The sequence below is a fragment of the Lissotriton vulgaris genome, chromosome 7 (assembly GCF_964263255.1).
Source record: "Lissotriton vulgaris chromosome 7, aLisVul1.2, whole genome shotgun sequence".
NCBI lineage: Eukaryota > Metazoa > Chordata > Amphibia > Caudata > Salamandridae > Lissotriton > Lissotriton vulgaris.
This window is the reverse complement of record NC_141695.1, coordinates 1,516,000,216-1,516,015,293: the sequence shown is the minus strand read 5'-3', so window position 1 is coordinate 1,516,015,293 and position 15,078 is coordinate 1,516,000,216. Positions and strand designations below refer to the sequence as shown.

At 51.9% G+C, this 15,078-nt stretch overlaps 1 protein-coding gene across 1 annotated transcript in view; it reads right to left on the bottom strand.

Annotated features, from left to right (window-relative positions):
- The window catches only part of LOC147705913 (uncharacterized), a 336,615-nt gene extending 331,318 nt beyond the window's left edge, over positions 1-5,297 (bottom strand). The window contains exon 1 of the mRNA XM_086929576.1: positions 5,195-5,297. Within this exon, the coding sequence (XP_086785702.1) occupies positions 5,195-5,297 (103 nt within the window). The remainder of the gene's footprint in view (positions 1-5,194) is intronic.
- Between the last annotated feature and the right edge of the window lie 9,781 nt (positions 5,298-15,078).

Sequence of the window (15,078 nt, the reverse complement as noted above, 5' to 3'; positions counted from 1 at the left end):
ACTCTTCAAAGGATTTCCCTTCCCCTACAACGCTCACCTGTGCCTGCTGTCACTGCAGTCCGGAAATAAACGGACCGCCTAGGCCAGGGCACAAAACAGAGCCCAAAAGAGACCCGCTTTGAGGCCCCCTTTAAAGAACTGCCGGTGCTCAGCACCGGTGAGACGCGAACAGGGCTTTAAGTGGGAAAAAATGGGGGTGCTCTAAAGGGCGTGGCAAATTTCTTAAAGGGGTTTAAGGCAGAGCAGGGTCACAATGGTTGCTGGAGAAATCTTGCTGCAGGCCGTAAAAGCAGGGTTGTGCCGGTTCTAACCAGCTGTTGTTGTGCCGATGGCTGGCACAATGACGTAGGTGGTGCTGCATGTTCAAAGAGAAGGGAAATCCCGAGAGAAAGTGTCTCTCTTCAAAGGATTTCCCTTCCTGCTACAATGACGTCACACTTTAAGCAGTGCACGTGCATGCTCACCCGAAACACCAACAAAAACCGGGTCGTCTGGTCACCCTAACGTTGACCTTTGAGTCCCGAAAATAGAGACCCCTTTCGAGGCCCCCCCAAAAAACTGGGGGTGCTCAGACCCCCCCTCACTTAAAGCCCTGGACCCGGAACACCTAAAGCCCTGCCTGCACCCTCCTTTGCTCCTCCTCATGTTCCCAGTTCACATTTGAGTAGTGATCCTCGTCCTCCGAGTCATCTGGTCTTCTGGCTCTTTTGATCTTAATTGTCATGGTCGTCCTACTATTGGTCTTCCTTGTTTCTGGTAGTCCTTCCCTTTTCCTCCCAGTCCTCGCCCTCCTAGTGGCCTTTAACTACCTGGATTTACTCTTCATCTTCCTTGTTCATGTCCTCCCCCTGGTTCCTCAGTTTGACACTTCATGTTCTTTATCTTTCTCCTTTTCCCTAACTAAAGAGAATCAAGCATGCACCCCAAACAGTTGCAGACCTGGTTGCCTGCATAGTGAACCTACGCAGTGCAGAGATGCTGTGAGGGGCAACATTTGTTTGCAAGGTTGCTGGAGGTAGCAACTACAGTACTGAATACAAACAGCCAGCCACACACAGCTAGGGAGAAACACCTTTCCCCCATAGAAATACTAGCAATGAAGAAGGGAACACCTGCAGTAAAGTGACCCTAAACCAGCAAGGGACCAACTCAAAGCAGCATTAGCTGGGTTGTGTTTGTTTCGTAATTGCATTTATATAGCGCTTACTACCCGTGACGAGGCTCCAAAGCCAGCCGCGGTCCGTGCAGGTAACAGTGGTGGGGAGGGGGGGGGGGGGGGGGGATTTCGAAGAAAGATGCAGAGGGAAAATTAAATAAATTATAAATTTTTCCTCTGCATCATCCCTCGAAATCCCATCTAACGTGGCTCCACCGGTGTTACCTGCACAAACTGCGGCTGTTCGTATAGCTTTTTCTGCGAGTTGCATGCTACTCCGGAACCCATATAGGATTAGTGGGTAATTTGTATAGTGAAATATGAATGTAATTTGAGTGGTGGATATGTTAGTCAGTTATTTGGTTTGAGAAGGATAGTGGAGGGATAGAAGAAGGAAAAAGGATTGCATTATTATATAGCGCTTAATGGTATCTGTATCATACCGCTACGCCTGCCAGTCGTAATTTTTAGATCAAGCCTAACTGCGCAAATGCAGATTGGTTGAAGTGTATGTCATTCCAAAAAGCTTTTTTCTCTATGTTTTCTTGTGGGAATATTTCTCACGTTCTCCTACCCTGGAGTATTGGCCTATTACAGGATTCGTTCTCTTAAGGCTTTGTACTTTGTATTTACACACTCTTTGCTGCTTGTACATCAGCTTTTTAAACATGGCGGCTGTCCACCTTTCTTTTCAGTTTATTTACTTTTGCAGCATTTGCAGCAGCCCGCACTTTAGCTCCACATGTTTAAATGTAAAGCGCTGCGTGCCGCGAATGCTACAAAAGTAAATAAATAGATAAGAAAGGCAGGCAGCCACCTATACATAATTTCCAGGTTTGCAGCTTGTATGTCTGCTTTAGCTTTACACATGGCGGCTGCCTGCCTTTCTTTTCTATTAATTAGGTCTCGCCTAGCAGCGCACATGCACTGCTTAGGAAAAGACCTAAAACCATTGCTTTGGCTTTTCAGCCAAAAACGTGCATGCGTTCCATTGCCTTCATTGGCAACGCATGCACGTGAGGCAACTCCCTTTCGGGAGCGAGCTTTGACACCATATGTTTGTAATTAACTTGCAAACATATGGTGCCCTTGCTCGTTCCCAGAAGGGAAACAGGCGCAGGCCTCTTCCTGTCTTCCCTCCCACCCCCTTCTTTAGCACGAGTCGCGCGCATGTTTGTTTTCTTTCGCTGATTCACCTCAAACACATGTCACTCAAGCAGCTGCTGGGTTGGAATGCTGTCATGAAATGCCTCGTGTTGTACTAAAACTGAGTCTTCAGTGCATGCACTGTGAATGACATAATCACAATGCGACGCTAGCTAAATCGGACTTTGTACTCTTTTAAAAATATATATATATTTGCGTGTATACTGGACTGCTGATTTTAACACAGAGTAGCCGCAATGTTAGCCAATCAGAGATTCCGGGCCTTTTGTCTTATTATGAGCATACCCTTTCAAGCAGGCATAATGCACAGTGCACATATAGCAGCTGTGGAAGGCGCTCAAATCTCTGCTCTTACTTTGTATGCCAAATGAGTGCAAAGTTCGACACAAACACTAAACTACTGTGACTGAACGGCATTCGTGGGCAGCCATTGTCTTCAACCTAATTAAAATCACTGCTGATTCTTCGGCAATCGTGCTGATTGCATGCTGTAGCGCTGTGCTCATTTGTAATTAAAACCCGTAAAGAAATGTTTGTGAACAACCTGGTATGTCCTTTGTTAGAAATTGGATTTCTGGTTGGCTGAGGCTTGCGCCGAAGCCAGGCAGAAACCACCACTCTAGTCAGGGCAAGGGAGTTACACGCCAAAGATAACCCCTGCTCACCCCCTTGGTAGCATGGCACAAGCAGTAAGGCTTATCCCGTAGGCAATGTGTAAAGCATTTGCGCACGCACCCACCAGAAAAAACATCCCAGGCCCCCCACAAAAGAAACTCCACACAAGGTTATATCAAAAATAGCCTTTGTATTCTCAAAACACATCAGATAGTAATCACACCATATACATTGTGCCAACTGGCACAGGCAATATTTACAAGGGATTATGTACACCTGACAGGGCCACATGGACCACTGTCAGCATCAGCACTTGGTAAAAATAGATAACTTGGCCAAGGTGAACTAAATCATAAACATACAAGTAAAAATAGGTCATAGAACGTACAGCCAGTAAACACTGATAATCACTGCACTTGCAACAGTCTGTGCCATGAAATCCATCATGCACAGTATCCCACCAGTCTAACTACATTAGACCCTCACCACCTAAGTAAACCTTACACTAGGGGCATAAATCACACAGGGAAGTATAATCTCCCTAACATTAACCTAAACAGGCAAAACAACCTCATATCTAGAGGCATCAAACGATGTGCGCAAAACATACTATACACAGTACATTTCTTAACTCCCAAAGCATTAGCACATAATCACATCTAGCACATACATCACATTAGGGCCTGCGCCCTATAAATTTAACAACCCCCATGGCCAACTGGCCATCTAGGAAGGGGCTCAAATGCCCTATGTCCACAGAGTCAGGGCTGCTGCCTAAGCAGCGAAAGTCCAGGTTGTGCCACTGCACCAAGCCTAAACGTTGCAGCTGCCCACTACTTGCTGGGTAGCTGAGAACAAGAACTGGGCCGAAATGCTGCAGCTGGCCCTAAGTGCTGCACAGCTGTGGAAGGCCAAAGTAGGGGCAAAGGAGTGTGTCCCACTCCTGAGTCCAAAAAGAACAAGTCCCCTGAAAGGAAAACCTAAACGGTGCAGCTGCCCACTACTTGCTGGGCAGCTGTGAATCAAAACTGCGACATGGGCTCTCACTGGCCCTTTAGAACAACAATGCACCAAAACATGGGAGCCCTCTAGGCTTTAGAAATACATATTGTGTGGGGCGCTAGAGGGCGCGCTTGCGGAATGGCTGCCTAGACCTGCAGCTCCCGCTCCTTGGTCGCTTATCCTGCTGTGATCCTTCGCCACGGGGTGCCGCGGTGCCCCAAGGAGACCGGATTCCGCATCCGGGGGGTGCCATCTACAATCGTGCCAAGTCTGGAGTGGCTGCGACTCCCAGAGCCGAAGATACGGGCTTCTGAAATCTGCCCGGTGCCTGCTCTGGAGCTGCCTGTGGCGGACGCTTGGCTGCCGCGACTACGCGACCTCGGTGCCTGCCACGAGGCTCCCAGGCCGCAACGGACCCTCGTCTGCCCGATCCTGCTGTGCCGGCGTGCGGAGGGGACGGTGAAGGTAGGAGACTGCTGCCTGCTCTCCTTGGGTCTCCCCCCGGCCGTCACCGTGCTGCCACGGACGGCGGGCTGCTCCTGCTGCGACGCCTGCAAACGCAGCGCTACCTGGCCGCCGTGCCTGTCTCCCCCGGCACCACAGCCCCGTACCTGCGCGGCGATGCCCGCCTGACATCCTGGATCGGGTGTAGGAGTTGTGCCATCGAACGGAGCTCCCCTGACGTTACACCGCATGGCTGAGTTATAGTCTGTCTCGAGCACTGACTGCGCTGGGGGCTGTAAACGTATCACGCAGCTGCCATACTGAGAGGCACTAATCTGTATGCCGCGCTACTCCTGGTCACTGGCCTGCCTCCCTGGATCTGACCCTACAGCCCATCGGAGGGGGGGCGACGCTCTGGCCTCTGCACTACCTGGCTAGCGCACGGCGGGTGCCTGCTGCTGCAGCCGGGTGCCCAGGGCAGGACTAGCAACCACTGCCACTGGACGTTTGGCGACCTTTTAGCACTACTGGTGGCACCGGCTGCATTGCGGTGTACTTCAGTACACTGCGCCTGGGACCCTATTACCTACTCCTGGCTGTCTCCTACCCACAGTGCTCTGTCGCCTTATTTCTTTCCTTTTTGGCCTCTAACTTGCCTCCGGTCACAACCATGGGACGATCTGAGACTCGCCAGCCTAAACTGAGCTTCGATAATACACGCAAAAGCAACACGTCGGCGCAGATGAATCCGGGGCCCAGCGTACCGCCACCACAGCCTGCCCCACCCATCGCTCCTGCTGCGGACCTTACCAACCTGATACAGGAGATGCGTCAAGGCTTTGCCACCGTCGTAGAGAAGGTGGATGGCGTCACGGCCAGACTGGACGCCCTGGTCCATAAGGTAGATCGCCATGAGGAGCGCCTTACATCTGCGGAACAGAGGATCTCCGACAACACTGATGCCGCCGCGTCCCATACGACGCAACTAGCGAGAATGGACAATCTCCTCCGCATCATAGCGGCAAAGAATGAGGATTTGGAGGCGCGTAGCCGCCGGAATAACATCCGCATTACGAATGTGCCGGAATCCACTGCTACGGGCAGGATGGAGCTCTATGTGGAGAAACTGCTCAAGGGTTCGATCGGAGATGAAGCTTTCTCATCCCAATTCATTGTGGAAAGGGCCCACCGATCCTTGGCGCCTATGCCCCAGCCAGGCCTGCCACCGAGACCCATCATTGCTCGTCTTTTGAATTATCGGGACCGCGACACGGCCCTCAGGGCTGCCCGGACACAAGGATCACTGAGGTTTGAGGGCATTACATTCTCCATTTATCCTGATTTTACCCCGATGGTCCAGGACGAGCGGCGCAAATTCCTCCCAGTGAAGAAAAAACTGCGGGAGGCCCAAATAGACTACGCCCTCTTGTACCCAGCGAAGCTTAGAGTCACCCATCAGGGCAAGCAACGCTTTTTCACCAACCCGCAGAAGGCTGAGGATTTCCTCAAGACGATCCGAAGAGCACGCAGAGATGAACAGGCCCCTGCAGACGAACAAGAGAACGATGACCTGCCTCCTGAGCACCATGCAGACTAACGGATCTTACATACTCTGACTCACATTTGCATCATACCGGACCACTAGCTGGCATTGACTCACCACTTGAGAATTGGGGAGATGCGTGAGCGGCGATCGACTGGACACTGCACCCCAGTGGTAACGTATACCGAGGACCACTCTCTCGGCCCTAGACTCCACCAGGGACGGTACAGTTTGGAGCTATGGGCCGGATAGTGGCAGCGCGCTCTTTCTGATGTACCCCAATTGGGTGTTCCCCACTGACTTATTGTTCGTTTGGCCGTTTGCCTCTCTGACGTTGGGGGGGAGGGTGAAGAGGGGGGTTCATGTTGAGAGGATCCAAGGCTACTGGCATGTTTGGGATGCTGGGGTGGGTGGGGGGGGGCTAGTTTCTGAGAGGTTAGCATTGCATGCGCTGTGTACTTATTACTCCGCTTGGTGTATGACTCGGTCCTTTGGGGTTGGCGGTGGATCCTCTGTTTGGCCCTCTTGGGCTCTTTCGCCTTTGCTGTCGCTATATCCATGGCTGCTGTGAACACTGCTGCGCGACTGACATGTCTATCATGGAATGTCCGGGGGTTGAACGATGCTAAAAAATGCAGGAATGTTATTGCTTACTTGAATAGACATCATGTACAGGTTGCCATGCTGCAGGAGACGCACATGCCCATACGCAGGGACAACTCCTTTGGACTCAAATGGGCAGGTACCCGTGCCTTCTCCTCCTATTCGACATATGCGAGGGGCGTGGCGATTCTCATTGCCCGTGGTGTGCCTTTCCATCGCTTCGGGGAGGAGGTGGACAGGGAGGGGCGGTATGTCTTGCTGTGGGGCAGGGTAGGACATGACATCTATTTATTTGTCTCTATGTATGCACCGAATGTTGACTCGCCTGCCTTTTTTTCCACATTGTGGGGTAGGATTGTTTCGATAGGGGCACGACATGTCATCTGGGGTGGTGATTTTAATCTGGCGCTGGCGCCCCCCCTTGACAGGGCGGATGGTGTTAGCTCCTACAAGCCCCGGGCCAGAGAGATTTTGGAGGGAGTGGTGGAGGAGGGTGGTCTGTTTGATGCCTGGAGACACCTGTATCCCCACGGGCGGGAGGGCACACACTTCACACCTCACACTGGGACATGGGCGCGCCTGGACTACTTCTTGGTTACCCGAGACATTACTAAGGAGCTGATAGGGGTTGACCACTTGCCCAGAACTTTTTCAGATCACAGCCCTGTGAAGTTGCAGTTCAGGACCCCTGGTTGGGACAGTCCGAAACCACAGTGGAGGCTAAGCCCCGACGTGCTCCTTGACGGGCTCTTTCGCACAGAGCTGGGTGAGGAGATTAGAGAATTCTTCCCTAGAAACAAGGGCTCAGTGGAGTCGGTAGAGCACATATGGGAGGCTTTCAAGGTCACCATTAGGGGGTTCTGCATTTCCAAATGTCACGGGGTCCTACGTGCTATCCTGCGCACTATCACCACACTAGAGACAGAGCTGCGCGCACTGGAGCTCCAAATGGCGGTAGATGATGATCCACACCTGCAGGTGACCTTTAGGGACACGCTGTCCAAATATGAGGAGGAGGCTGCCAGGGAGGCGAAATATCGGGGTAAACACTGGGTGGCCCGGAGATACTGCGAGGGGGAGAGACCTGGGAATGTGCTGGCTTCACTCACACGCACGCCACGCGCACACAACACTGTCTTAGAGCTTACGGATGCAACTGGCGCCGCCATTAGGGAAACGGATGCGATCCTTACTACATTCACGACACACTACTCGACACTATATACGTCCACGGCGGAGGAGGACGCTCCATATGCTGAATACTTGAGCGAAGTGGCCCTCTGCTGGCTTAGCGATGGAGATAGGGAATTCCTTGCGGCGCCCTTCGAGCTCGATGAGATTCGCGAAGCCATCATGTCCCTCAAGAACGGTAAAGCCCCGGGGCTCGATGGCATCCCGGCCGAATTCTACAAGGCCTATATTGAAATCATGGCTCCCGTGCTGAGTGAGGTGTTTGCCGAATCGTTGGCTGATGGGATACTGCCCTGCTCTATGCGGGAGGTGGTTATCACCTCGCTTCTGAAACCGGACAAGGATCCCGCCTCCTGCGACTCTTACCGCCCACTCTCCCTTCTGAATTGTGACGTCAAGATCCTTGCTAAGGTCCTGGCCACGCGACTTTCACTGCTCATGACCAGACTTGTCCTACCTGATCAGTCTGGATTTGTGGCGGGCAGGTCTACGTCTCATAATCTCCGCACCCTTTTTTCCTTGCTCCGCACAGTCCACCCTGATATCCCTGTGGCAGCTGTGTTCCTGGACGCCTCCAAGGCGTTCGACTCGGTCGAATGGCCCTACCTCTTCTCGGTCTTGGCCAGCATGGGTTTCCCTAAACTGTTTTTGGCCTGGGTGCGCCTCCTATACACAGACCCCACGGCAAAAGTGCTGATAAATGGAAAATTGTCGCCACCCATTAACCTTACAAGAGGCACCCGTCAGGGGTGTCCGCTCTCGCCTCTATTGTTCGCTATTGCAGTGGAACCCTTGGCTTGCCGTCTGCGCCAATTACACCGAGCAGGAGCGGTACAGTGTCTGCAGCGGCAAATCGATGTATCCCTCTATGCGGATGACATAACGCTGTACGTCAAATACCCGGATCAACACCTTAATCCCCTGCTTCGTGAGTTTGTCCTTTTCGGAGGCCAGTCGGGCGTTCACATCAACTGGTCTAAATCGCAATTCTTTCCTCTCACTGATGCTGTGCACGACTTCCCCCTAGATTACCCATTGGTGTGGTGCCGTGAGGATCTCAGATATCTTGGGATTCGTATCGCACGCACCAAGGACGAGACACTCCGCTCCAATTATGGCGTAGCCGTGACCAAACTTACTGCCTCCGTTGATAGGTGGATCACTTTGCCTCTCTCCATGGCTGGTAGAGCTTCCCTTATAAAAATGATATTATTGCCCCGATTCCTGTACCTTTTCCTCAATATTCCCTACTACCCTGGTGCCTTTTTCTTCAAGACACTTCGCACGGAGCTGCGCAGACTTTTTTGGGGCGGTAAGTCTCCCCGTTTGAAATGGTCGACGTTGACCCTACCCTATGACCAAGGGGGCTTTGATGTCCCCGACTTCGAAACGTACTATTTATGCGCACAGGCGCATTACGCCTATCATTGGATGGCCCCTACTCCCTTCATGCCACATATAGCGGTGGAGGACTGGATAGTACACCCCCTCCCGCTGAATGGCCTGCTGCACTGTCCCGAGACTTCCATCACCACTTCGAATACCTCGGTTTCTTGCACGCTGGATGCATGGCGCCGTATTGCTCGGCGGCTGCTCTGCACGCTGCCCTACTCCCCCAAACTTCCCCTTACTTATCATCCACGTCTGGCCTTGCTATCGGAAGTAGGATTTCGACAGCTCTGTGGCAAGCTTCTTATCGTCTGCTGGGGAGACCTGTTCCACGACGGACTTTTCAAATCGGCCGATCAATTTTTTGGAACGCATACCCATTCGCCCCTTGACCTATTTTACTATATCCGACTACGTGCTGGGATGCGTGACATCCTACCTGACTATCCTGATGAGCCTGCGACCCTGCCACCACTACACTATCTTTTAGAGTCACAGGATGGGACACATTTGGTCTCTGGGCTCTACCGCCAGTTTCGCGGAGCTACTCCTTTACAGGCCTCTGCTGCCCGATTGCACTGGTCGGCGGAACTGGGAACAGATGTCTCGGATGACCAATGGAAATACTGCTGCGTATTAACTTCCCGCATCTCGGCCAGCTGCAGATTGAAAATAATACACTATAAATTCCTTCAGAGGATGTATTATACGCCGGTCCGGAAATTCAGGTTTGGACTGGCCGATAATGATCGCTGCGAACGATGCCGTGCTGAACATGCTGACTTTCTCCACCTGGCATGGTCCTGCCCCCAGGTTGCTGACTACTGGCGGCAGGTCATCGAAGCCGTCGCGGAAATGGTAGATGAGGAGGTTCCTGCGGACCCTCTGGTAGCCATCCTTGGATATACCAAGCTATTACCTAGGGAATGCAGAAAATTCATTGACATAGCATTGCTCTTGGCCAAGAGACGTGTTGCTTGCCGCTGGAGCAGGGGCAGAGCTCCCAAGTTCAAGGACTGGCTAACTGACTTGACATACTGCCAAGAACAGCACACCACCTTTGCTGAGCTATTGCCTCTCTCTTGCCGGCCTGGGAACATCTGGGGCCCACTGGTACACTATCTGCTTAAATGCTCACCGGACGATGCGCAGTCAAGCGATGAACCCGACACTCCCCAGGTACAGTGACACATTTCTAGACATTGACTAAACCCCTGGATAAATAGCGTTGCCTTCTTACCCCCTTCTGTGCCCAAGCGTCCTCCCTGCCACTTAGACGGACAATCCCACCTCTGGTAAACTATGTCCTCCATACCCTACTGATCCTGAGATTACGCCCCGCGAACTTCCACTCACACTAGCAGTCGAGACTAGGACAGTCAATCTCCCCGCGCAGCGCCACCCACCAAGATAGCCGCGATGCACCATTACCATACTCTAACGCAAAACAGTCATGCGACACCTCTTAGTTTGTTAACTCGTTGGGATGTTTAGTGGTTCTTGTTTCACAGACAACAAAACAATGGTGAGACTATTCTCTCGCTCAAAAAATCTGTTCGACTGCTGCTCATCCTCGCTTGGCCTGCTCCACCGGATACTAATGCGATGCAGTGACGCTCTATACTCTGCCGCCGGGCCCCCGGGATGCCGGCTTCCAGGCTGTGTATTGTTGCTCATCCATTGCTGCCGGCCTCCGGGTTGTAGGCGTTCCAAGCTGTGTATCCTACTACTTTTATCTCAATAAAGCAGATTTGAACCCCCAAAAAAAAAAAAAAAAAAGAAATACATATTGTGCACATGGGAGCCCTCTAGGCTCTGGTTGCGGGGGGGGGGGGCGACTCGATGGAAGCTTCGTTGGTAGGTGTGGCTGGACATGTCTCCATGTGACCCATTTGGATGTTAGCTTTGAGACAACTTCCTCACCAGGGTCTGTGGTTGGGTGTGGAGCAGACCTCTGCTTAGGTGCCATCGTGCTGGGGAGAAAAGGTCCTTGGTCCTTGGGCAGGCTGCGATAGGGATATTAATGCTTTTGATTATGGAAGGGGCAGCCACTAGCTTATAGAGTGTGCTCCTCTTAAACCTCCTTTTTGCTTCTTATTTCTGTCAGTTGGCTTATTTAGGTGCTCCTGCGGAGTCCAAGTGCCCTCGTCATCGGGAGCATGCCCAGGCCATCACACTGCCTCATGAAATGATGCACGTGTGATACTATAGAGCTCCAGGTCCTGGTGAGGTAATTGTTTAGGCAGCTTTTCTTTATATACTGCCTCTACACAAGCAAGGTAAGTAAGAGTGGGCTCTGCCTCCCTGCTGCGAGAGTTTCCTACCTAGAAAGAGGGATCAAAGAGACTGCAGCTGGGCTGAGTGGGGCTCTCTGAGATTCCACAAGCCGCACCCAGACCTAGCTGGGCTGCTTCCCTGGAGACCTCGGGGCACACTCTCTGCAGCGGCTGGCTAACTCTGCTCATGCCTCCCACTGCTGCTACTGAGCCGTGAAAGTCTGAGGGAGCTTGAGGAAGCTTGAGGAGCAGGCTGGGGCTATGTGGCCAGGGAAGGCTTGAAGGCGAATCCAGAGCCAAGCCGCAGGAACCCCTTTGGGCTGGAAGAGGTGGTGGGGTCCTGCACCCCTGGGCACCTGTTCCCCAGGTCTGGTCCACTGTGCCCCCTAAATCCTGTTGGCATGCTTGCACCATTTCCTGTCTCCACCAGCTTGCTCTCAGGGCTTTGCTGCAACCCAGCGCTCCACACTCTGCAGCAGCAATTGAGTTTCTTCCTCAGTGATGGGGTCTAGCACCTACCTGTAGAAGAGGGGCGGCCAAGATTCCAGTCTCTGCCTTTGGCTTTCTCCCCCTTTTAAAAATTGGGACACTGATACTACATTTACAAGAAGTTGCGATTCTACTTCCGTTAATTACTTCTTCAAACACTAGTGTAAGGGACGTGGCCCACAAATTGGAGCTCAATTTGAGTACATTTGCGGACAGACCACCCGCTCTTGAGCCTGTGATTTTTTATTTTATTTTATAGATTGTTATGTTTCTTCTATTGATGGGATCGGTACCTTCCATTCTGTGAAAAATGTGTCTACAACATTCATGTTAAACTCTGGATCACAAACTGATTAGGTTCTATCGATTTCTTTATGTAAATATACTTAATCCAAACTCCCTCTTCCACAGGATTTCCCTCGATTTTGCTCTCTTTTAGCAGGATTTTCCCAAGAAAGTCTTAGAACTCCCTCTCTTTATGCCAGTAAGACACCAATCGTTTTCTTTGACTTTTCCAATTTACCTACTAATCTCTTAACTGTATTTTTTTCTCTATTGTTAATTTCTAATTGTTATTTGCTGTACTTGTTAATTGGTTACGTTGATTATTGAGTATGTTTATTAATTGAGTTGATCTTGGTGCTGAATAACAAAACCTCCCTCAGTTGCTGTGCTCATGCCCGCGCACACACCTGCTTCACACGCCGAGGAGAGCCACCAGGCCCTAACTGTTGATGGCCGCCATTAACGAGACTTTGTCCATGTAAACCAAGAGAGTGAAGTGGAATAAAGAGCGGTGATTTCCAAGGGGGGCATTCCAGGACACTTTCAGCGCTACTTAGGAAGGCGGGGCCGGCATCGGCCATGTCACAAGTATGGCGGGTGCACCGGCCTCCCTCCCTCACGATCACGGAGGCAAGCCTGTCGCGCAGTAATGAAGCGACATGCGCGCCTCAAGGCAGGTTGGTCCCCGGTCCGGAATGTGACCCGGAAGTGATAGATTCACTTCCGGGTCACATGAGGTGCAAAGGTCAGGCCGGTTAGAACCGGCCAGGCAGGTAGGGGTTAAAAGGCTGAGGAGCGCGATGGTCTGCCTCTTGACTCCGCTCTTCGCAGCCTGCCTCACCAGTCTCTAGAGAGGCTGTAATTTGTTTTCTCTGTTTGTTTTTCAGGTGCGTAGCAGGATTAGGGAGCATCTTCTGTGTTTTTTTTCCCCCTCTTCTTTTTTGTCCTGCAGGTGCGGCATATACAGGCGAGAAGTGTCAAGTGAGCGGTTGGATGGCGGAGAACAGCGTTGCTGGAGAGGCGGTGGTTTTTTTTTCCCTCCATGTTTCTCTTTTGCCCTACAGGTACGGCGGATAAAGGGGAGCGGTGTCGGGTGATCAGTTGCGTCGCCCGTGCGTCCTGTTTTGGCTTCAGGAGACTCAATGCTCCCTTCAGACGCAGCATTCGGCGAGGGCGTGTGGTGACGGCCATGAAGACAGGATTCCTGGCCCGTTACCGCGTGGCGGAAGGGTGCTAGCGAGGCTGCTGGTTTACGAGAAGCACACATGGTGCTTCTCGAAGGTACCGCAAGGAGGATTTGGTTTCTCCAGAGCAGTTAAACGGGCGGCGGAAGCGGGAAGGCAGATTTATAGCACTAAGCGGATCTGCGCTTGCCTCCGCTGCCGAAGTTAGACGCAAAATTGCTCGCATCTTAAAGAAGCACGTGAAGCGTGTGAAAAGGTACCGTGTGTCTCAGGTGCATTGGCGTGAGAGTGAGTGTCTTTTCCAACCCCCTTTTTGGAGATTGTGTACGTTTTTGGGGGGCCAAGTCGCCTGTTTGATATCTAAGGCACATTTAGAGAACAGTCTGTGCCGTTATTTAAGGGAACAAGAGCAGTTAAGTAGATTGTGCATTGCTTTGGGCAAATTTCTTATTAACAGCCAAGGTGCATATTAGACCTGCTGAATACTGTGTGTGTTTCAATTGTAGTGCTTTACTGGTGTTATATAGAGTCTGCAATAATGTACAGCAACAGAATGCTGAGTGATGTGTTGTCAGGACACTCATTTCACTGCTTATCATTGTAGAGCACAAACAAGGAGACTCAACGCAGTAGGGTGTCAGTGGCGGCACGAGAAACATCGCCTAAAGAGGATACAGACAGGCCTGCATTTCACTGCTTCTGTGGGCCGCACGGGCTAGAGAATACTCGCCCAACACCCAGGTTAGCTGGTGTGGCACGGCTCCAGTTGCGTGGTTTGTGTGCCTCCAACAGAACTAAGGTAAGGTCTTGGCATGGTAGCAGGCCTGTGATACATTGTGGGGTCTATCTCAGCAGGAGTAATTACTTAAGTGCAGATAGCATTGTGTACGTGGTGTTATTGTTTAGCAACTTTATAAGTAACCCTGCCAGTGGCAACAGGAGTTATGGCCAGTATGTCAAAACGTGGCGAGAAGCGCTCCCGCATGGAACACATGATGGAGACAATGATGCGCAAAATGGTGACTATGGATAGGAGATGGAAAAAGGTTGATAAAATAGGGCAGAGCCTGGCAGATCTCAGAGCGAGAGTTGAGGGTCAGGGTGGGATGGTTGAGAGACCTAAGCGCACTGTAGTGCCCCCCAAGCCAAGGAGGGAATTGGATCCAATTCCCAGGCGGGCTAGGCCCAAGAAAGGGAAGATTCTGCCAGGAGCTCCAGTGCCCATCCCCCATCTCGGTGGGGACGGGGAAATGCCCGGTCCATCTGGTGTGTTTCCTTCGGGGGAGGGTCCCTATGGGGTCCCAGTCCTAGTGGTCCCTGTGGGGGGGTCCCGCAGGGGGGTTTCACCTGTCCCAGAGGTCCCTACACCTGTCCCAGTGGTCCCTATGCCTGTCCCAGTGGTCCATACACCTGTCCCAGTGGTCCCTACACAGGCCCCAGTGGTCCCTACACCTGTCCCACTGGTCCCTGCAGGGGTGAGCCCGCAGGGTGGGGTCCCATGAGGTGCCCCTGCAGGCACCAGTCAGGTCCCACAGGAATTAGTGGCAAAGTTAGCGGCGGTTCTCCCTTGAAAAATGCAAAAACAGAGGGCGGAGGCTATTGAAGACAGCACACAACAAATTGAATAGTGTCTTAAGGTAGCACAAAGAGGTGCACAAAACCAGAGAGTACTTCCCTCTTTACTCCCCACACAGTAGGAACTAGTCCCACTAAACTACAATTACAAAAAGGTTT